At 39.6% G+C, this 24,760-nt stretch overlaps 1 protein-coding gene and 1 long non-coding RNA gene across 3 annotated transcripts in view; one reads left to right on the forward strand and one right to left on the reverse strand.

Moving 5' to 3' along the window:
• LOC137587556 (ERC protein 2-like) overlaps positions 1-24,760 on the reverse strand; it is a 149,359-nt gene that overhangs the window by 74,583 nt on the left and 50,016 nt on the right. For both annotated transcript variants that reach the window (XM_068304062.1, XM_068304054.1), the window contains 5 exons: positions 20,443-20,631; positions 15,670-15,708; positions 15,375-15,416; positions 14,563-14,756; positions 6,675-6,759 (listed from right to left, as the gene is read on the reverse strand). In XM_068304062.1, the coding sequence (XP_068160163.1) occupies positions 6,675-6,759; positions 14,563-14,756; positions 15,375-15,416; positions 15,670-15,708; positions 20,443-20,631 (549 nt within the window). The remainder of the gene's footprint in view (positions 1-6,674; positions 6,760-14,562; positions 14,757-15,374; positions 15,417-15,669; positions 15,709-20,442; positions 20,632-24,760) is intronic.
• LOC137587570 (uncharacterized) lies at positions 396-8,730 on the forward strand. The gene is made up of 4 exons (XR_011033941.1): positions 396-507; positions 908-1,019; positions 8,036-8,126; positions 8,242-8,730. It is a non-coding gene; the product is annotated as an uncharacterized lncRNA (long non-coding RNA).

A 24,760-nucleotide genomic window follows, 5' to 3' on the forward strand; every position in this document is an offset into this window, starting at 1 on the left:
GGGAGAGAGAGAGAGAGACGGTCAGAGTAATGAAGAGAACAGGAGAGAGAGATTGGAGGTAATTGGTTGAGGTGATTTAAGAAGGCAGATGAGAAAGAATGAGGATTGGGACGATGGATGGACAGCAGAAATGACGGCAGGAGAAAGACGAGAGACGAGATAAGCAGAGATGGAGTGAGAAATTTTGAGAGTGGGGGTGTGAATAAAAGTGACCCAGGGGCATTATCCATGCTCCATTTGAGCAGGTCAGGCTGATTGGAAGACTTTAAGGGCATTACACATCATGAGACTGATTACTCCAAGATAGAGTGGTGGTGGTGGGGGGAAATCAAGGAAAGAGTGGGAGGGGAAAGGTGAGAATGTGAGTCTAACAGGGCATTCTGAAACGGTGCCAGGGTCAGGTGATGTCCCTCTCTAGCTGTCTTATCCTAACTTCCCTCTCTACACACTCTACCCCTTGAGGTAGAAACACCATCTGACTGACAACCGCGTGACTGTATAGCAAAGGTATGTTGGCTCGATTCCTAATTATGAGGTGACGTCATGTTGGCTCACAAGGTTCCGTGTGCTGACAGCACAGAGCAGGGTGCAGCAATGAATGAGTAGCGTGAACGTCACGCCAAATGAGTATCTTTCCATTTTTATTGCATTTTCTTACGTGTCAAGATCAGTCACTGGTATGGCTGAATGCCGGTGCAGTTTTTTCTCTGTGTTGGGTCAGGAGTGTATTGAAATGAGATAAAGTGGACTATGGTCTTTTGGACTATCACAAGTTAGGAAAGAATCTCCTTGATTTGTTTTCTACATATAGTAAAAGATAGAGAGTGAATTGAGGTCAAAGCTGAATCATCTGACTATTGCGAAATGTTCCACAGATGTAAATATAACTTTCTTTTGGATTTCTCAGTGGATAAGAATATTCTTCAATAAACAGTAACCAAGGGAGTCTGTCGAGCATGCAAAGTGCAGAAATTGCAGAAAAAGAGCATGAATCCAGCCACAGCTAGCACTGGCTCTTGGTAAGTTTTCTCAACTGAGTTTGACCTTCTATTTTATTTTTCATTTTTTTGCTCTGTCAACCAATTTTGTCTCTATCAGCTTCAGTCTTGAATGTGTGTGTGTGTGTGTGTGTGTGTGTGTGTGTGTGTGTGTGTGTGTGTGTGTGTGTGTGTGTGTGTGTGTGTGTGTGTGTGTGTGTGTGTGTGTGTGTGTGTGTGTGTGTGTGTGTGTGTGCGTGATATGAAGCGTACTGTATCTCAGAGTGCGTCAGGATACAGCCACCTCTTTGCCTAAAAATGTTAATTCTTCTTTCAACCACAGATTGCTCTCATATTACTTGTGGCACTCATCAGTAATGCAAGGTCATTCTCATTCACATGCACACTCACACCAGGAGGAAACACACTCCCTCGCCTTGTTTTTCTTTCCCACCACAGACACACCTACGCTCACATACACTTTTTTTTTTTGGACCCACTTAAAGATGTAGACTGACCAGCTGGCAGTCAGATGGATAGATAGCAGGAGATATGAGTGAAAAAAGGAGCCTGTACTCTGTCAAGGCTACAAACCTTAAGCCTATGGATTTGTCAATGAATTCTGATAGCGTGCAATTAAACTCAAAGTATGTAAACCACGTGTTTGAATTTCCAAGAATACAGCAGCAAACTTAAGGAGACAGAAAATAAGAAAGTTTCTTTGCGAGTCATGAAAGACAAGAGGGAGAAAATCATACCATATGAGAATAAAGTCTGAATTAATTAAATACATGATACAGGAAGCAAAAACAATTATCATATCAGTAATAATGTTTTTTGTTTGTTAAGAGCTGTATATTATGTGCTTAAGGACTGCCTGTAGTCACATTCACCCACATGGGGGTGCACTTATGTTCCTCACACTTCCTGAATGGAGGTGTAGGCTATGTTATCTGTGTGTGAGTGTGTGTGTGAGTGTTTGTTTGAGTGCATGCTATATCTCAAGTCTTCCATCGGTGTGTGAAACATTAGCAAAACCTGTTTGTGGGCCTGAATGCGGGCACCCTCCTCTTGAACCCAGAGAGCCTCCCTTTGTGCAAAGGTGTTCATGCTCTCCTTCACTGACCGCTCCAACTCAATTATTCGCTCTGCTGTCTCCGACATGGAATCCTGGGAAGCTAAAGGAGGAAGCTGGGCGGTGAGGGTCGGGTGGGGGTTGAATGAGTGAGAGAGAGTTGGAAGTGCAGTAGGACAATAATGTATAGTTAATTTCAAAATTTTAAAATTTATTGGCAAAAAGATGTTTGGAAAAATATGTATTAGTTGACCGTTTTGTTGAAAGGATTTTAGTAAGTATATAAATGCATAGAATGAAAACTTAGCTTTAGACTCTTTTAAGCAAAACTGTTATGAGACACGTACAAGACAGAGAAAACAAGACATATCCAGGACAGAAATGAGTGATGAGTGAACGAGAGAGTGTGTGTGACTATTCTGACTCTTGCTAAAATCTGTATGGATGTGCAGGAGTGTGGAGTAGATTGTGGCCTCTGACACTCGCGGCGGGTAGAGGAAAAGGAGCCCTTACCACACTGGGTGATGGAGCTGTGAAGGTAAACACTGGAGAGAAATAATACTCCCCCCCAAATGTTGTCTCTCTATTTCTTTTCTTTTTTGAGTTTTTCTCAGAGCTACTGAAGTTGACTTGCCTTCATGTTCACACATTCACACTTTTGTGAGAGGAGGGCAGAGGCTTCAGAGTCAGTTACACTAGCTGCAAGCACAAACTTGTTATGTGCCACTTTGTGGAGCTACAAGAAGGGATGTCACCTGATTGCAAAAAAATTATCTAGACAAAGATAAAATAAATCTCAAATAAATTGTGGAATATTTCAATGTGAAATATTTTGGTGGTTGATCTTTTGAACTAGCGTCTCACTTCAGAAACAATAAATGCATAATTATTGGAAACTTTTTTTAAACTTTTTAAAATCAATCATTGATGATATATGGAACTCAACATGAGTATATATGTGTTTAATGGGTTTGATAAGTCTAACAGTTTTCTATGTATATACTTTATACTGAATATATTTTTTGTACTTCAGAAAATAAGTCCATGAGTTAAAGAGTGCTGTGGCTCACACATGGAAAATGTATTTTTGATGGCAAAAGGTCACACTGAATTCACTCTCAAATTAATTTCTCAGGAACATACAGGATGTATATTAATGTATTACCTTCCCTTAATAAATATTATAAGAAGAATATAATGAGTTCTGAATTGGCAGCTTTATCACACATACATGTTCTGTGCTGCTAGAAGTGGCATTAAGCCAGTTAAAATTATTAGGGAATATCAAATAACTGGACTCCTCTATGGAAAAAAAAACAAAAAACTATTTGAAAGCTCAAAAGGCTACTGAGAGACTAATTCAGCAACAGAAGAGCAAAGAATAATCCCCGAACCTTATGAAAATAATGCCAAGTCAGCCAAATCACAAGTGGATACTTGTGGCTCATCACGTCAGAGAGACACAGCAGGAGGGGAGCGACAAACACCAGCACACACACCTACAGAGGCAGCCTGTGTGTGTCAGCAATCCAAAGCTGTAATTGAACGTGACAGACGGTCAGTAATTCGATGCACCAGAATCAACAAGTACTGGTCTGACCCTGTCCAGCAGACAGAAATGCACACATGCACGCAGACACACACACTCACACACAGACACACACACACACAGACACACCCCGCTGAGACGAGGCTGCCACCGCCGGCTCCCCCGAGTGAAACCAGAAGACCAGAGAGCTGCATCAGTATGTGTGTGTGCGTATGTGCAGTATGTGTGTCTGTCCGTGTCAGTCCGTATCTGTTATGTAAGTTTTAGTAGTAACAGGAGAATACTGCTGACTGTTAAGAACATAAAGGAAGGGGCAGAGACAGAGGTAGGGAAAAACAGAATGATAATTGCCTGAGCAGGACCAATCATCACCTTATTCCCTTCAGAGGGATCATTACGGAGCAGGTCTGGTTTGATGGAGGAATTACAATCACAAAAGCAAAGCAACAGAGAGTGAGAAAATGCACATTTCAGCCTCACACAATCACACACACACACACAAACCACTTACCCACATAGCCTGATCCAAACAGACGCAAACATCTGTCCCTGTCTCTGTCAAATGCGAAGCATCAACCCTTTCACTATTCAAAAAATGTTAAACATCTTCATATGGCCAGAGGTTTCATGTATGGTTTCAGTGAAGTAAGGAGACTGAGCTGGGATTGAATGGAAATGAAAAAAACAAAAATAGAACTTTTTGAATCTTATTTAACTGTTGCCAGATTTTTGAAAGAGTACTGTGATCCTTCATGAGTGTCGCTGATGCCCCCATTACAGATAAAAGAGATCTAAAAGGCCTGTGCAAAGGCTTGAAGTGAAGATTTCCGATGTGTGTTTTCTCTGTGTTTGTGAAGTGCAGCGTGGTGCAATGGAGATGATGGAGCCGAGAGATGCTATCACTCCGTCCCACATAAACTCTCCTAGACGGACGAAGAGAGGGAGCGATGAGGGAAGGCTGTTTGTTTGTGTCTAGCCTCGAAGTGCGCTGCGTTATTTAACAGTTTGCTGAACCGCACACTTATATAGGAATTAGAACTCCAAAAAACAAGGTCCAAAATCATCTCTCAGTAAAATAAATTAACATTAATTTGTTGCTGAAAGTCATGTTCAACTCCAAATTCTTATTACTTAACAAAGTTACAATTAAAATGCAATGTGTGAAATGTTACTAGTCATTTTCATTTTTAAATAGTGTTATTTTTTGGATAGCAATGCACAATTTACATTAGATTTAAATAAATAAATAAAACTGAAACACAGAAGCTCAAGGTTCTTGGATTTCTTGGAGAGGTAAATGGGAAAATAATAACATATGACAGGCCTTTTTTTTTCTTTTTTCTTTTTTAACAAAATCTAATACATCATCCAGCAAGGTAATAAGACAATTTGACAGGGTTGTGACATTTTGACAAACTTTGTGGCCAACCAGAAGATTTAAAGAAAAGCAAGTGAAATTTAGCAGCTAACTCAAGGAAGAAATCATCCAAAAATGTTTCCATATTGGGGAAACAGCGTGAGGTCTGGAAGGTCCTTACACTCAGAGAGGCTGAGATCACCACCATGTAGCAGGGAAGGTAAAAGATTTCTTTAGCTATGTTATTTAATCCTTTACCAAGAGCTGCTTGATGTGTGCTCAAACTGTCAAAGTAGGCACAGAAGCTGCTGTGTTAAACTTTATACATCACGTCTTTGGGGATTGCCAGCTTTCTTAATCAATCCAAACAAACAATGGCATCATAGAGCATGACTTCTGTGCAAGTTCTACTGCACAAAAGCCTTATAAGAAAAAACCTTGATATTCAAGTAACATTCTGGAGTTGCTCTCACAGTTTGAGACCAATTCACTTTCCGAAACAAACCTGCTCAACTATGTACTTCTTGGTTGATGACATACGCAGGGTGTATTATCCTAACTTGTTGGAAACCTAACCATATTCATCCATATAAGTTTTGGTCTTCCTTGAGTGACATGCATCAGCAGTCTTCTTCTCCCTCTTTTTTCGGCTTTTCCCTTCAGGGGTCGCCTCCATCTAACCCTGTCTTCTGCATCCTCTTCTCTCACACCGACTACCTTCATGTCCTCTTTCACTACATCCATAAACCTCCTCTTTGGTCTTCCTCTAGGCCTCCTGCCTGGCAGTTCAAAACTCAGCATCCTTCTACCAAAATATTCACTATCTCTCCTCTGGACATGTCCAAACCATCTCAGTCTGGCCTCTCTGACTTCATCTCCAAAACCTCTAACATGTGCTGTCCCTCTGATGTACTCATTCCTGATCCTATCCATCCTGGTCACTCCCAGAGAGAACCTCAGCATCTTCATCTCTGCTACCTCCAGCTCTGTCTCCTGTCTTTTCCTCAGTGACACTGTCTCTAGACCAAACAACATCGCTGGTCTCACCACAGTTTTGTACACCTTTCCTTTCATTTTAGCTGAAACTCTTCTCTCACACATCACACCTGACACTTTCCTCCACCCGTTCCATCCTGCCTGGACACGCTTCTTCACCTCTTTTCCACACTCTCCATTGCTCTGGACTGTTGACCCTAAGTACTTAAAATCCTCCACCTTCTTGATCTCTTCTCCCTGTAACCTCACTCTTCCACTTGAGTCCCTCTCATTCACACACATGTACTTACTTTGTCTTACTGCGGCTAACCTTCATGGAGAAATAACACTCAACTACCTTAAAGTACCAGAACACTTGGGGTACTAACAGGTTATGCATGCAATAGATTCAGACTCAGCATGTAAATACAATCATAAAAATGTATTCTAGTACTCATTGCAATAAATGTATTACTGACACTATATAACTTTTGTTTGATATGCCTGTCTGCAGATAGGCCAAAAGGTAAATTATGGACATTGCTAATAAGCTAACTAAGAGTTAAGAATAAGTGAGTAGGAAAAATGAGAAAAACGACTACGGCATGAGGACAAAAATCTCAATATGAGAGCATGAACCATTAAACACTTGGAGACACACACACACACACACACACACACACACACACACACACACACACACACATACACACACACATACACACACACAGAAATCCAAACCTGTGGTAAAGAGTGTGGATGTCCATCGGTTAGGGCATCCTTCCTCATCTCCGTCTGCTTCTGGATGACCGGAGACTTGATTTTCCTTCAGATAAGGAAAAATGGATGACAACAGATGAGAAGAAGCATTGTTAACACCCAGTCAAAAAAATGTATATCACACCCTACCTATGCATGATGTTCAACATCCCACTCAGTTCAAACGCTAGTTTATATCATTGTTAAAATAAGGCTTACATGTTACATCACACAGGAAAATGCCAGGGCAGCTGCGTGCACAGCAGCAGAAAGGCACAGGCGGGTTTGTGACAAGACGAGACTTGACCAATGAAGGTTAGACGCATACTGTGTAAATCTTTCAACAGCAAAACACACACAAATGCATGCAAGGCCGGAGCTGCAAGCAGCAGCACCCACAAAAACACGCTTTCTAAGAAACAGATCTTTAAAGGTGGTAAACTGACAAAAAATAGAGAATGACACACACATACGCACACACACATACACACACACACACACGCACACACACACACACACACACACACACACACACAAGAGTATGTGTTTTAAAAAATATATTGGGGCAAGTCTATAGAAACTCCCAGAAACGCACACACGGGATAATAAATCGACTGTCAGTGTTGCACATTTCAGAGGAGCTAATTACAGAGTTAAACCATGTATTATCCAGCCAGAATGTCAGTGCATTTACCTCCACACTAAGACCTCTTGACATTTACCGAACTTACATAGCTAGAGAAATATGACACACACACACACACACACACATACAGAAATAAGTCAATGTTCTCACTGGTAAACAGGCATGAACCCACAAAGCCCACGCACCATAAGACACACATAACTGCACGTAGAAACTCAGTCTATATTTTCTCACAGACAACTCTTTAAAAAGAGTCAAAACCCTTTGAGGTGACAGTCTGGACATCAGACTTTTTTGTAATTATAAAAAAAAAATTGTGAGAAACCTGACAGTGACAAATTAGCGCTGAACAGAACCTTGCAGCGATGCAAACAGGCTGTGACCGAGCAGCTGCTAAAAAGCACCACATTTTTATTCCATATCCACACTGGTGTGTTTACTTTGGGCAAAACCTACAAGCTACCCCCGCATATAGACAAATATTTACTGTTGTAGACTTTAGAATAGTTCCTACATGTGTGTGTGCACTCATGAACATGTCACTTTTTATGTGCATGTCACTTTATATGATCGATGTTTGTGTTCAAATCATGAAAAATTTTCATAACGTGTTTGTCAGTCTTGTAGGGTGTTTTACATGTCTACCTTTTTATATCTGTTTTAAATGAATACACTCACACATCTCTTGAACTTTCAGGGATCTCAATCATTGCATATACGGAATCAATTTCACTCAGTTTGGTGCAAATGAGGGGGCAACAGGTGCAATGCAGAGGCAAATCTACACAGTAAGTTCTTCTTATCCTTCTTTTATAGTTTTTATGTTTGCATGTGTCCTTGTCACGACTGATACCAAGAAGCAGTCTCTGCAGTTCAATCAGGTCGCATCTTAAACTGTTGCAGTGTGCCCTGGGTTCCTCCTAGTGCAGGACAACGCTTGGCCTCTTGTGACCAGTGTGTGCAGGCGTTTCCTGAACGATGAAGGCACCAATTCCATCGATGGCCCCTCGTTCCCCTGACCTAAATCCAACTGATCACTTCCAGGACATTGTGAATCAGTGTATCTGACGATGACAGGTACCGCCACAGGCCCCATCCAGTCTGGGAAGATATCCTCCAAGACATAATTTGCTGAATCATCAGGAACCCGCTCAGATGTTGTGCAGGGGTGCATACAGGCACACAGGGGCCACACACACTACTGAGTCGTATTATGTGTTGCCCTTGTATCAGCATGTGGTGTAAATTATTTACTTTGATTTTCAGTGTGATCTGAATGGACTGAAAATTTTGGTTCCCATTGACTGTTCTTATTTCATTTAATTCTCAACAAGTCATACAATGTACTGTATATCAGTACAGGTTTTCAATTTGAATAATTTGTTCATCAAGATCCGATCAGTGATTAAAGTGAATCATTAATTCTTTTTACCTTTGTCTATTATTTTTACAAATGTGCTTTGTAACTGTTGTGTGTGTAAAGCTAATGATTTACTTTTTATACTATCATTAATGTGCACGGCCGTGTGTATTTTCATAGTGAGGAAGAGAGGGAAAATATTGTGTTTGTGTTCCAATCTTTGATGTGTGTTTTTATAAACTCTCAGGTCATGGAGAAAAAGCATGAGGGCATATCAGCTATCGCACACCGGCACGACTGTTACAGGTGTGTAAACCAGCAGACACGCTGGTCCCCTCTGATAGCTGATATGCCCCAACAACCCCTCAGTGCAAAATGAAGTGTATGTTTTGACCGCTGTGAAGGCAAATGAGGGTGTGCAGAGTGTGAATAAGGAGCACAACGGCTGGGCTGCATATGAGTGGAAAATATGAAGAGGAACTGTGATTTTCTGATTGCGGAAATGAGAAAAATTCATGAGGGGAAAATAGTATTTTATGGCCGAAACATTTCTTTGTAAGATGAAGTGAGCAAAAGAGAGAGAGAAAGCACTGAGACCAGCCATTTCCTAAACCAAGTGTAATAGGTAGTTTTTCACATTTCCTTTTGCTTCTTTCACCTGGAGTCACACATCCGCCTTCCAATATAAGCATATCCACTTTATTTCTGGATGTAAAAGCACAGTTCTGTTTTCTTTTCTATCATATAACTCTGACTTTACACATGCTATTGTTTCTTTATCTCACACACTGTTTAGCCTTTAGCATCCCTTTCCTCTTATATATCGTGTTTTGTCTTTTGGCAGGCTTCAAATGAATGAATGATCCTTACGGTTCCCTCAAGGACACCACTGATGTGCCCTTCATCAAGGAAAATGAGGAACTGCATGTCTACAGCATAATAAATAATAATAACCAATAAATAGGGGCGTTTCCTGAAAATATGTATTCTAAAATGACATTTCCTGGATAAATAGAGTCATAAGTAGCAATAAACTTTCAAAACAAAATACAGTGCGCCCTCGCACATTCGGACATCAACACTCGCAACTTCATCTCATCGCGGATTTTTCGTAGGCAGTCACGTGATACCGTACGCACATTCTATTGGCTGATGGCATCCGGAAGTGCACTATGTTCCCTGAGTCTCGGACTTGCGTGAGACACAGAAGTGCCTCCTACAGTGGATAAGAGTGTGGGAAAAGGTAATACAGATAGAAGGTGGTTTAATATCAGTATGGGGAGGGTTCATAAACGATTAAATTACCGTTAATAATAAGGTAAATAGTTCTACGTTCCATCACGGAATTCATTAATCACGTTTGGCTCCTGGAACGCATTAACCACGAGGAACAAGGGCGCACTTCTACTAATATTTTTATCTCCCTTCATAGCTCTTAATTCTTGTCTGTCTTTTTCTGGTCTCGTCTAATAAATAGCAGAGTGGAACAAAACCCTCTGATATTGAACAGAGACGGACACGCCAGGTCAGTGAGTGTTCAGGATCGGTCCAACAACAGATGGGATATCAGGCAGATATGATCTGCATTAAATAAAATCTCTGTCATATAAAAAGAGGAAGGTTATAGAAGAAATAAAGGGGAGGGAACGGGTGTTGTGACACAGTCGGGTCAAAACTGGAGTATGAGGTTTAATCTGAAGTGTTTCTATAGATAGGATATGGCTGAGAGATGCAAAGTGGACAAGTTTATTCATTAATGGTAGGTCCATCTCAATGCTTCGACACATCTTATCTCAAACTAAATACAACCCCAACCCCCCCCATAAAAAAAAGATGAAAAAAAAGAAAGAGAGATTTGTAAATCATCACATTACACGTCAACACAAGTACTTTGTAATTGCGGTTGTACAGTTTCATTGTTGCTTTAACATATTGTCTATTTGTGTGAGGAGGTCAAACAGACAAGAGGTTAAAATTTAGCTGTTTTTGTTTGGTCATTTTTTAACGTTTTGCCTGTGCCTGCTTTAAGTCGCCGCTGCCAAAGAAGTTGTTTTCAGTAATGTCTGTTTGGGCATGGGCCAGATGTGAACCCATTATATTTTTGTGCAAATTCTGATGAAAGGGGATGTTAAGGAATTTTCTGAAACTTTGCAAGATAGGGCATTTTTTTCCTTGGCGCTAATCCAAATAATAATGCAGAACTGGTGGATAAAAATATGTGTATATGTTGGCAGTGATCTTTGTTTAGGAACTGAACAGTAACAAATAGGGCTAGACACATAAACTCCCATCCATGTGTAGCTGAAATAACGGAGTTTTTAAGTCATCTCTATGGATTTTTGAAATATATCCAACTGAAATCATTATTTTTTTTTGTTTTTTTTTTAGAAATTTAGTACAGATCCAGAATATGTGAGACAGGCAAAGATTGTTCTACTTTGGCAGAAAATAACTTCATGCTGCAGGTGCAACTTGCAGCAAACAGGAAACAAAACAGGAAGTTGATTGGTTAAGCTAAAATAACTTTTTAAATTGTATGGACACCTGCAAAGATGCACAAAAATGCACAGTTTACAAACATGTTCAAGCAGAAATATTATGCACACAGATGTTGGAGGTAATGTGTGTATTGATGCCCATGCACAAAGCACATGTGATAAAAAAAGAAGAAGAAGATTCTCTTAAACATTTGGGTCCAGATGTATAATTGATAAATATGCAACAAAAGTCATGAGTTTGCATTATCTACACATACACTGGTATTTATAATGAAAAATGTGCAGAGAATGTGGTGGTTAGTGGTGTGGGGCTATAAATAGCAGCAAACATGAATAATCACAAGTAATGTCTTCTCTTCTGATGCTGTTTGAGAGGGATGACAAAACACAGATTGTTCTCTACTTGGCTGTTCTTCACAATATCAGATCTGATGAGTGATGACACGAATACGGTGGTGAAGGTGGTGAATTATTCATTCATAAACCGTGTTTTTACATCCGTTTGCTGCTGATTGTGAGAGATAAATGTTTCTAGAAATGACAACTTTAGAACTACCAAAAATATGGAGGTGCATATTTCTGCTTACTTTCAAACTATACGAATGGAATAGATTGGTAATGTAAAATAATTCCACTCCTTCACTTGAAATGTACTCATTAGAGACAATACATCTAGAATTTGCCAGCAAGCCCTTCTAAATATACTAAACATAATCCAAATTGAGATGAGTATGTCACTATTACTACTCTATCAGAGCTTAGTCATTTGATAAACTTCAACAGGCAAACAAACCTACTAATAAATGAGCCGACAAACAGATGTGAGTAAAAACATGAAAAGAGAATGAAGAAAAGAGCCTTTACATTCACCCAAGATTTTAATATCCCTTTATCTTTTTGTTTTCCCTCCAGTGTCTCAAACAATAAAACTCTTTTCAAAACTTTTTTTTTTCATTTTAGTCAACATATCAGTAACCATGACTTTCAAAGCTCAACTTAACAAATCCAAAAAATTAACATGAGTGTTAACAGCTGGTCCACATGCTTTCTTCAATGCCTGTTTGGTCTCTCTGATCACTTAAGCAGATTAGTCTGGAAATACACCAGCACACATGACAGGAAATAAAACATCTATAATGAACTGCATAGTCTTATCTGTGATGTCTTACAGTAGATCACCAGCAGATCTAAGCAAATAAATAACTGCAAAAGACTCTCCCTTATGCAGAAATGTATTTATTGCAATGACCTGCTGACTACATTCATCCTTTATTCTCTCTGTTTTTACTGCCAACTGGATGAAAAAGTGTTTCCGCGTATGTTCTGTTTTCTCTCCATCTAGATAGTGGTTAATAGGGCACCTGACCAAGTTCCAACAGAAACACTCTGATTAAAAAGCCATTCATCCTCTGGCTGGACACATCTTGCATGGTCTTCCACAGAAATCCAATCAACACACGGACACACTCCACACATGTTGTCACACAACATGTGTGCAGACACGTGTGCAGAGACTTGATTTGACGACACAGTGCAATAACTTTTGTCTATGTATGTTTAAAACACTGGCTTGTGGTTCCCCACTGATGACCTGTGGCTCGCCTCTACGTGACCTCAACCCGAACGCGCTGACAAACCAGGAGGGGGTCAGACTGACACTAATGAGAAGGCAGCTCCGATGAGATGGATGAGCGGAAAGCAAATACACTCTTCTAAAGTTTGATCCCAAACATTCTTCTCCGATAAATTGGATGCACACACAAGCAAACACACAAGCACTAGAAAAAACAGACAAACATAAATGTGATAGCTGTATGAGTGACGCACACAGATATGTAGTAGAGTGTGACACATGTAAGTGTACGTGGAAACTGTGAGAAGACCGTGTGAATAAACTCTGCTTCCGTCTCATACCTGATGCCCGTGCATTCCCAAACAGTTTGAGTCAGCGCTCACATTTCATGCCAGAGTAGAGAGTCTGTAAAACGGGTAATGAATGAGGCAGGAAACTGAGTTGGCTCAAGTTCATGCAGTCCATCCAGATACTTTCAAAGCCATAGTTAGTGTTAACACACCTGGCGGTCAACATGTGCTAAAAAATAAAATAAAAACCTTTTACACACATTTCCCACTCAGGGCTTCCTGTGTACAGTTGGTGATCCTCTGACCATTAACCGACAAACACAGACATGCCTGCAAAGTCGCTTGCTCTGAGGCAGCACAACTTATAAACAATGAGAACAAAAAAAGATGATAAAATATGTATTTTTCTGTTTCTTTTTGCAGACACAAACAAAAAAGCATGAATTAAAACATGTGTATTCATTCAAAAAGTTTGAAAGAAGATTCCACAGGCAAATATTCCGTGCTTTTGTGACTTATTATCACGTGTGTTTCCCTCTTTTGAATAAAACAATGAGCAATTTCATAAAATATGAAGAATAAGAGATTGCATCATTCATTTTTTTTGCCCAGGAGTTGTAGTCACCATGCCAATACATAAATCAGACTGTAATTGAGCAACACTGTGCCAGTAATAAACAGACTAGTATAAACAGCCAATGTCTGGGATGGATACACCAACTCCCACCGGCATGGTGATGGCCGCCTGCCTGGCAAAGTCAAACAAACACACACACACACAACACATACACATGCACAAATTTGCTGTGTGAAATAATGGTAATTCAAAGACAGGAGCCAAATCACTTAATGGTTCAGTTCACAAATGTGAAAATCACAGCTTGATATGGGAAAATGACCATGACAGCACTCGTGATGGTAATGAAATGTAAACATATATTTCAGATAATCAACACAAGATAGAGGCTTTATACCTGCATTTAATCAGGATAACTGGAAAAAGTCTATCACTGTGTTGTTACTGTGGTGTGAATGGGAGGCAGGATGGTTTGCTGTAAATGTATTTCACATTTACTGACCGCTAGGACTGGCGACAACATCAAGAGTGACAGATATGCATGGCGTTGGTGTTAATATGATCGGATATTTACAAGAGAGAACGCTAAGAACTACTTACCCTGGTCTGCAGACATTGATACGTGGAGAGCAATGATAAAACATTAAGCCAAATGATTAAAAACAACACACGCACACAGGTCAAAGTTTGCATATCCAGTGTATGATTACATCAGACAAAAAGTATGACAGCATGGAAGTGGTTTCAAGTGCTAGGAGGACACAATCTAGACAGTTTATGTCTTGTGGATTACTTCTTTATAAATAGAGCACTTAGGAATGAATTGGAATCTTACAAAGATATGTTCACATTGAAGAGCATTGGTCTTTGAGGACACCCACACCGTCTGTGACGGACATGAATGTCGATCGATTTTTAACCCTCACCTCTCAAGATGGGCAATTTTGTTGTCTTTGCACAATTTATCCATCTCTGCTTGCCTCAGAGCCGCCATCAGCCTCTCCACCTCTGCCTTCGACTTCCCAGATTCTTCTCTGTTCCGAGCCACTTCCTGCTCCAGAAGCCTGAGGCGATCTGTGATGTCTGGGGACCTTCGGACGGCTTCATCTGTGTTTTGGGTCTTTTGGGGTTAGCAGGTACATGAGACGTGAAGAAAGTTAAAACACACAACAGACATTAACATTAAGGCAATATGAAAAAACATATACAGGAGCCGGTTTACGACATCCTGGATTTTGGTTTTCAAGCTCTGCCCCAAGGCAAGTTCACAGCAAGTTGACCTTTAAAACAAACACTTTTCCAGTCAGAAAATTAGACAACAGATTATACATCAGATTCATTTTGCTTATTGTTTTCCACACCTCATTTACTAGATTGAGACTGTTATTGTGAATTATAGAATTTAAGTAGCATTTTATAATTAATTAGCATATTACATTGCTAATTTAGCATAGGCATGCAATTGAATTGGAAGCACAACTGAAGCTGACTGAAGATGCAAATCACACGCCGACAAAGTAAAGCTTTACTCTAACAAAGAGCACCTGGAAGTCACAGCCTACAAAGGAGGCATCAGTGACAAACTGCAGCCCAGACTGATATAAATTAAGCTATGTCTGGCAACGGAGAGTCCTGTGAGCCTCAGATGTCCTAAAATGGCCTTTGCAGACCGACACACACACACATGGACACACACTATATACAAGGACAAACAAACCAGAGGTATAACAAAACATACCACGGTGCTTCCCACTTGTAGACCTTCTACTTTGGCTGGCGCCTAAAAAGTTTGTCGAAGAAAAAAAAAAAAATCCAGAATGAGTAAGAACCAAGTCTAGTCTTAAAATTAAAACCACCTCCATGTGACCCAGTGTACTTGGACATTGCCAAGAACTCAGGGTCACATGTGAGATCATCCTGCAGCTTAAAAACATGAAAGGAGAGTAAATCAATCCAGAAGATGTGGTTAGGGTCATAATCTAACAGCATAGCAAATCTGTACACTCATCTGTTGTCATCCATTCATCACCCACCCTCTGGTTTCTCTGCTGCTTGCTTCTATCAGTTGTTACCTAAGGGCGTCCATCAAAAAGAGTTTTGGTTCAGTCATTATCATTAAAAAATTACAGTCTCCTGTTCGGCTGCAATTTTATGAGACCCACCAAACATCTCAATTTTAAATAGTACAATGCTATTCTGACAAATTCTTTATTCTCTGGGAAAAAATATCCCAGAGGAAGTTTGAAACCTAGAATTATCCTTCACTTTATTTCTCTTTGTCTTTACTTTTCTCTGTCTAGTGTTTGAAAAGACTGTTTAACTTGTTGAAACAGCTGAAGCAACTTGTTTAAACATCATCAAGTGTGCATAGTCATGAACTCACACACACACGCACGCACGCACACACGCACGCACGCACACACACACACACATTCACATGCATGACATTATGCGGAATTTATTGTCAGGTCTTCATAAGCTTGTGACTGAACCTCCAGCCCCATGTTTTCCAGGCTATCATTAGAAAAAAAGTGTCTGCTAACTATTACCATTTAAGATCCTCTTTAAATTCCATTACCACAACTGCATATGGTAGATACAGCCGTGGGCATAACACATGGTGCACGTTTGAAAAGTTAGACTTTTTGCACTTCAGATACCACCATGGGTATGTAAGAAATCTGGCAGCAACCCATCTGCAAAGGTCAAAATCAATACATTAAAAATTAAAATGTTGACATTATTATAGCCGATGACATCCACTGTGTCTTATATGTTTATACATATTTTCCTGGATATTAGTTTTTCCAACCTGTCTGCAATATATGTAATCATGTGACCTCACATACGCTTGTCCCTGGATGTGTTTACACACGAGCTGTGGATTGAACACTGGGGAAAAAAGTAACATTTGGTCATCTGGAAGGAAGGCAGAGTCACAGTTTACCTCATCTGACTCATCAGGCCACCAACTCCACACCTTGGCTCACACACTTGTGCAGACGCATTAGATCCAATCTTAGCTTGTTCAAAATGCATTAGGCACGAGTGGACCCGACTTTGTTATGTTCTTCTAGGGAAAATCATAGGAAGGCCCGACAGGAATTTGTGATATTATGACAAGAGTGGAGTTCAGTTGAGGTGCAAGGTTAAGATGCATATATGGTCACTGATATTATTATTATTATTGTACATGGAAATGTGTATGAAGTGTAAATATGACAAAGAAGAATAATATGTATAGTCCAAAACATCTGCATCCAAAGATACTGAGCTGTGGCACGGTTTGGTAGCATTTAACCTCGCTTTTGACTCCAGATCAGAATATCTCCCTCTAAGTAATACAGAATCAACAGCATAGGATCGCATTGTTGGTTGTTTGTGCCAAAACCCGCATCTGATCTTCGCATGATCATCAGAAGAGAACAAATAGAAATGAAAAGGGCAAAGAAGGTAAGAAGATAACAACCACCTGTTTTGAAAAGATCGGACAGTTTTTTGAATATGACTCAAAAAACAAAGGGCCGTCCATATCAAGAATTATAACTATGATCATAGTCAAACCACAACCATGTGAGCATCTACGCTGACGAACAATAACGATCAGTAATCATTGGCGCCAGTTCACCGAATTCAGCAGCCGACCAGCGGTGAAAATAGAAATCCGTGGCTTTTGACTGTGATATGTTGTCCTGATAAGGAAAACTAAAATAACAAAATCTTCAAAGGTGAGAGGAATTAAGCCGATCCAACATTGTAATGATAGTGTTAATTTAACCACACTTTTTGTCTGGTATTCCAGATAAAAACAACATCAGAGACGCTTTGATCCATTTGGAAGTATGTCCCAGGTGTAATTGTCTTTTTTAATGTGTAATTAGCTCAATAACATTTCTTTCAATACTGGTTTAATATGCTCCCAATATCCAAGGCTGAGTCTTGAGGGTGGTCCATTAAACCTAAAGTATTTCCAATATGCCATTAATCAGCTCACATGAAAGAAGAAAATACTTAGAAGCCACTATTCAAATCCCTAGACGATTTTGGTTTTCAATGTTTGCATTGTTCATTTAATTGTTTTGAAAGAACTTCTGATAACATAATTTGCTGCTGATTGTCATTTTGACTTGTGGTATAAACTCAGTCATGCACTTCATTTAGAATGATTTTTAGAATGTTATTGGTCCATTCAGCCCTTTAGTGAAGGTGTGGCGTCTCAGCGCTGATTTAAAGTAACCTTTTCTGGGAAGGTCACAGACTTCCCTGCGGAGCTTTACTGTTTTACTCTTTGAAGAGCGCGTGTTTAGTTTCAGAAGTCCTTTATTAACCTCGGAATCAACAAATACTGTTTTATGAGAAGAGGATGAGGATGCAGTGAAGTCAACAGAACTCTGAGGTCAAGATAAAAAGCTGGGCTAACAGCTTGACTGAGTCAAGAGACTAAGTAATACAAACATCTGCTGATACAGTGAGTGGGCCACTGTGTTTATAAGATGTAATGGCAAACACAAACTGTACATCTGCAGGAGAGGTAAATGGCTGAGTGTCTGGAAAAACATTATTTCACCATTTTTGGAGGTATTTCTGATTAACATCAAATGAGGACATGTCTTATACAATTGTTGCATCAATGCAGAGGAACTGGAATTGGAATCCCTAGCTTAAACGGATTTAAAGATTTTCTGGTACAGCCATGCTGCTCTATTGGTTTGCTAACATTCCGCTTTTGCATTGCCCACTTCCTCTATTGTGGTTGTTTTCTAATTCATTCATCTTCAATCAGAAAGCACATTATTTCAGCCACTGAGTGCAAACCCCAGGTCAGGAATTTACACTGCAACTTATCCCAGCTGACATTGGGTGAGAAATGGGGTACACCCTTGACAAATCGCCAATGTCTCACAGGGCCGCACATTGACAAAAATCACAGTCACACCTACGGACAATTTAGAGTGTCCTATTTGCCGAAACGCTTTTCATTAGAAAGTGACAGGAAGTCGGAGAACCCAGATAGAACCAACGTAGACATGGGGAGAACATACATACTCTGCAGAGAGTGTATGTTCCAATCCACAGAGGACTTCTTTATGGAGTCTGTATGGTCTCTTCAGGTTCTTTGGCTTCCTCCCACACCACCAAAGACATGGTGGTTTGCCTTTTCTGTGTGATAAACCGGTGTCATATCCAGGGAATATCACACTTCCCACCCAATACCAGCTGGGATAGGCTACATAGAAAAAGCAGTTAAGAAAATGAGCGAATGAATGGACTAATATTATTATCTGAAGTACATTAAATATTTGCTTTTTACAAGAAAGATCTTTCACACGCTGTCACGTAACTCCAACGCTGAGGTCATTACAAAGAAGGAAGTTCATGGACATACAGTAGCAGTCAAAACTGACTTGAATGGGAAACTGTCCAAACTTTTCTCCTACACTGTCAGACAATAAAGATACGTCCAATATAAATAACTGGGATTTTCCTTTTGACTAATCATATTCATTATAAGATTAAATTCATTTCTTCTTTCTTTTTGAACAGCTAGAAACTTAATAGAAGTGCATTCATTTAATTTGTAAAAACAGATGAAATTATTGAAACGAATGAAACAGATTTAAGAAACATGATATGCTTTAAGGAAATATATCAATTGAAATATGGGATATGTTTTGTTTCACATGAAACCTTCAAATGTGAAGGTGTTCAGTAAAGCACTGCCAAAGCTGCCTTTTTTAATTTTTTTTTTTTTTATGCACAAGAAAGAGACACCCACATGTCCACAAACATACACACGCAAACACCATAGTCTTTTTGAAGAATCTGTATGTTTACCCAACATGTCTGATGGTTGCAAAGTACACGGAATAGCCCAATTATGGCAACACTTCTGTCAGAGTGTGAATCTGTTCGGTACAACGAGCTACTGAGCTGCTGCTGCCTTTCATGTGGTGCCTTGTCAACATTCAACAAGGTATCATTTCACAGGAATGAGATATGTGTATGCTTTTAATGAGCATAAAAGAAAACACTATCATAAATTTTGGCAGGGACGAGTCTGTCCTGGCTTGTAGGCCTGAGAGAGAGAGGGAGAGAGAGAAAAAAAAAAGGGGGAGAACAGACAGCAAGGTATCTGCCTTGGCAACTGAACAGGAATGGAGGCATCCTCTTCATCTATTAATCACTCGCTCTTCATTCATCCCTTTATCCTTCAGTCACAAAGTCCAGGCAAACCCTTGCATGGGGAGATGCTTGTAGGGAGGTAAAATAATGAACTAAACTAAATGAACTAGAAATGATACGGGGGAATTTTTTTTTTTAATAAAAACTGCATACCGGATATTAAAGCAAATTATTTTAATTCCTTTCACATAATAAAAAAAATAATTATGACCTGCCTTGACATTCGTCTAAAGTGTTCAACAGTAAAGTGTTTCAGGAGGTGCTTGTTATTGTTGTTTTATGACGTCTATGAAAAAATATTTTGTGTTTTGGGCTCATTTTAGGACTTGACATCAGTGTTCAAGTATGTGCGAGTCTGTTGTGATGCAGGTAATGATGAAAAATATTAATTTGCTGTCTGACGAACACTCACAAGTCTGGGTTGTCGTGTCGTGTACCACGTTAGTGTCAACACGTGCACCACTTCCATGTTTTGCGTGAAACATTTAGAGAATGATTATGACTCGATAGCCAAAACACATTTCCACATATCGCCAACACGTCAGACCACACACGCACACACAGCTTTGTTTATCCACACAACTTCCCTTAAGGTGCCACAACAAGAAAACATCCCTACTGACCTCTCCGTCGGGCCTCTGGTTTAAGTTGGAGCCAGGATTTGCAGGATGACACTGGGACACTTTCTGGGATTGCACCGTTAGAAGTTTGTCCTTTAATTCCTGGTTCTCCCTCCTCATCTGCTGCAGCTCTTCCAGTCGAACCCTATCCTCCCGCTCTCTCTGCTCACGGAGATTCTCAATCACTCGCTCCTGAGGAAACAAGAAAAATAAAAGAAGACGTTGGTTTGATCAGTGCTTTAATTTCACTATAGGACCAGTCTCTCTCTCTCTCTCTGAATCGGTGACCCATCACGCTCCAAAGACAGACTCGTAAATGTTGATCATAAATAATAAAAAAGGACACGGGGAGATTAGAGTAAAGCAGAACAGAAAAGAAAAAAGGAGGAAGCAGTGGAGCTGAGGGATTTATTGAGAGTAGATTGGACAGAACTGTAGATCACTTTCTAACAACTCCACCTTGCTTTCTGGCAAACCAAGAGGAATGCTTATATCATGACTTTCCCCAATTCTCTAATCGCCTAGGACGGTGGAACTACCACAGGTTTGGGTATGAGCTGGAGCCCAGGTCTACACCATGGGTGGCGAAGCATGCGAGGTGTGTGTAGCATAGGTGTGTGTTATGGTGCATGTTTAGATGTGGACTGAAGTGATTATCAAGGTGTTTACTCAGGTGTTTATTTAGGCACAGAGCTCAGCTCAGCAATGAGGCTTTACGATGTGGCATCACCACATGATTGGCAGCTTTAAAGCTCTGGGTAATTGGACAAATACATCCCCTAAACTAGACCTGGCACAGTAACACACTGCATAGTTGGTCTTTGGAAGAGAAGTTGAGGGAGAAAAAGAATAAAATAAAAGAGAGGGAGAAAAATCACATGATTAATAGATCCAGGGTGTTTTCCCCACATTATGGAATATCTCAAGGATGTTTGGGGTTTAGGAAACGAGACCACAAGGTGATAATAAAAACCTACCTCTACGAAGCTTGAGTGTTGAGCACACATTAACACAGATACAGAACTACATGTGCACACAGACACACACACATATATCCACAAGCAGACCAAAGATCACTGCTCAGCTCAGGCAAAATGCCCTTTCTTTTAATTAGAACCACAGCACCGTGGATAGCAACCGGCTCCAAGAGCAGGTTTGTGACAGGGACCATGCACACACTATTTTAAATACATTGCACACACCTTGGTGACCACAAAGTCAGTTTACCAACCTTCCCCTCATCACAGCCTAAGCTACATTAAAAATGGTGTCTGGGCACACTGATGGGCCATGGGGGAAAGAAAAGTCATTTTAAGTTTATTGTGTTAGCATGTTATTCATTTCAAAGGCTGTTGGCAATCAAGACACATTTTACATAAACCCATCTGTGAAAGGTGTTGGTGCAGATGTTGGAAACAGATCAGCCAATTGTAGACCAATTCAATGCACAGATTTTAATTGTGAATGTGATCTACTTTTAACATTTCCGTTTGAAATGTTGCTGATGAAGCCGAGCATCAGTTCAGACTGGTTTAGACTCTCTGGCTCATATCAGTTGGTGCTAAAGGCGCTACAATCACTGACTTATTCACAGTAGCAGCTGGTAATTCGTAACCTAGCACTAATCATTGTGAGTCTGATGATTATACTCAGCCAATTCCATTTTCTGACACAGCTAATACGGCCTGTAATTTGTGTGTTCATTTATTGATAAAGAAACAAAGCGTTTTAGTTTGGAGTCCCTGCTTGTTGCTCTGCTGGATGCTCTGAATGCTGTTATAATTGTGCATCTCTTGGTATTTACTTTGAGTCTGTTCTTAATCAGAAATAAACGGAAAATGCAACTTAAAATTAAGATAGCAAATTCACTCTGATTATTTTATCGAGGTTGTAATGATGAATACCTAAAAGGGAGCACTATGTTTGGGGAGGATTAACTTAAACAGCAGAAATTAAGCAGCGTAAGTTAGTTTTAGAATGCAAAGGAAGCAAAGGACAGGGTTAGATGGAGGCAATTGATTCGCTGTGGCGACCCCTGAAGGGAAAAGCCGAAAGGAAAAGAAGAAGAAGAAGTTAGTTTTAGAATGAGAGCAGTGTTGTGCAGTATACCGGTGCAGACATGTATCATAACTTAAACTTTGATAACAGCACAACTACATACTTGAAAATGGAACCAATTTATTACAAATTTAGAGTCAATAACTATTCAAAATCTGAAATAGAATATCCAAAAGGGTCTATGACATTTCATTCGAATTGTAGCAATATTTTTTACATTTTCAGACGACTGGTCAAGTTCAAAAGACATGATTTTATATTGTTTTAATGAATTCATTAAAATTAAAAAGGTCAAACACATAGTAACATTACTCTTTGAAATGCCTCAAATTACACTATATTAAACCAAAACAGATATGTGAGTTACATTTTAAAAAATTGAAGGATTTTTAAAAAAAAAACTTTTAGTAATCTTGGTGTGATATTTTATCACAAAAAGAAACTTTTGGTTTCAAGTAGAAAGTCAGATCGCATGACTTCAGATATCCTTTTATGAGACTACGTTAGAGACAGGTCCCGTTTTAGGCTGTCCTCCAGAAATAAAAGAATTAAGGCAGTTTCCATATTGCATCATGCGACAATGATGACGGATGTCATCGCAACTAAATTTGAAGCTTGTTTGTACTGCCCCCTATGAATAAAGAAAAGCCACTATAGTTTAGATGATGATCAGCTAGTCGCAGTGTCAGAGATTAAAGAGCACTAAAATGATTCCCAAATAATGAAACCTTATTATTAACCTGATTATTTCTATCACGCTTGTCATGCTGAGACACAATGACCAAAAACCGATAAACTATACTGCACGTTTCCTATCATTTCGAAACGTATATGGTCTAAGACTCCATTATTCATCCCTAGACTACAGAATGAAAGTACAGTAACAGCCCTTGATTTTGAAGAGACACCTAGTGGATATACACAAATTCTACATTTCATTTCAGATCTGTTTCACCAGAGACAGATTTGGACAATGAAAAAGACTGAGCTTTTGATTCAAAGATGTGGCTAGAAACATCCAAAGAAACTCATACAAAGGCAAACTGGGAACATATTTCTCACAGTAACTCTAATGACCATGCCCACGTCAATGACATTTGTATCTGAAGCTTTCTCCACCAGCGGAGATCTGTCTGCCAGATGTAACTACATAACTGTTTGCTTTGGTTAAAAAAAAAAATCTTTGATGTGACTATCTCTGACTGAAACAGCATTCGTTTCTTCATGTGTAGCTCTGACTGTTAGATGAACTGCTCATTTTTTTCATGTTGACCTTGTTCCTTCAGTTCTGAACACACACAAGTATGCACTTGGCAGGTCAGGACACAAGTAACACAGTCTAATGTTACAAACAGAAATAGCCAGTAAAACAACAAATGTAATGGCACACACATACTCACATAGCTCATGTGAACATTGAAACCAATAAAGACGTGGCAGCCACTGGAAAACAAGTAGTACAGCTGGACATCCACATATGTCCAAACTGGGAACTTTATGCAGCAGCCGGTGTCAACAAAACGTAAAACCTGCATCCATCCCTTGGCTCGACCATGATGACATCCGTCTGTGTCAGAGGTGCTGATTGTGTTAACAACATTCATGTTAACTCATTCATCATCAAAATTCTCTCACATGCTCTTTTCGCTATATCACAATATTAAGGCCCAAATAGAACCCCACACTAGCTTTAAAATTTGACTCTACCCCTCCATTCTGCATGCTCCCATGAAGGGCATTGTGATTGGGACTTAACAGATTTGTGGTCATCTAACTCCTCAGAAGACCCTCCAAAGGAAATGTTTTCAGATCCAGATTCCTTTGAAGAGAAAGAAGGAAAATCCCTACATGCTTTGCATGCAGAAGCAACATAAATTAAGGTCACTTTTTGTTAAAAGAAGTGCATGAATCTAATGTATATTTACAAATAATATGCAAAATTTTTAAAAATTCATAAGAATATTTGATGAATACAGACGAAAGGAAGATGTAATTGGATCCCATGGTAATCATACATGCTTTTCCATGCAATTCAAATTATTTTCACTTATTATTTTCTTCTGTAAAGCTAATTTGGTCATACTTGTCGTTCGCTGATAATGCTGGCCAGAAACAGGCTTGGACAGCACTGTAATACCCCCCATGTTTTCAAGGGCGTAAACCATGCATCTAATCCGATTTTCAGCAGAAAAGAAATATCCTGCCAAACGGCTGTGGGGGTGAATAACCTGAATGTTGTATTTGTTTACCAGTGTATGAATGT

The sequence above is a fragment of the Antennarius striatus genome, chromosome 2 (assembly GCF_040054535.1).
Source record: "Antennarius striatus isolate MH-2024 chromosome 2, ASM4005453v1, whole genome shotgun sequence".
In the NCBI taxonomy this organism is placed as follows: Eukaryota; Metazoa; Chordata; class Actinopteri; order Lophiiformes; family Antennariidae; genus Antennarius; species Antennarius striatus.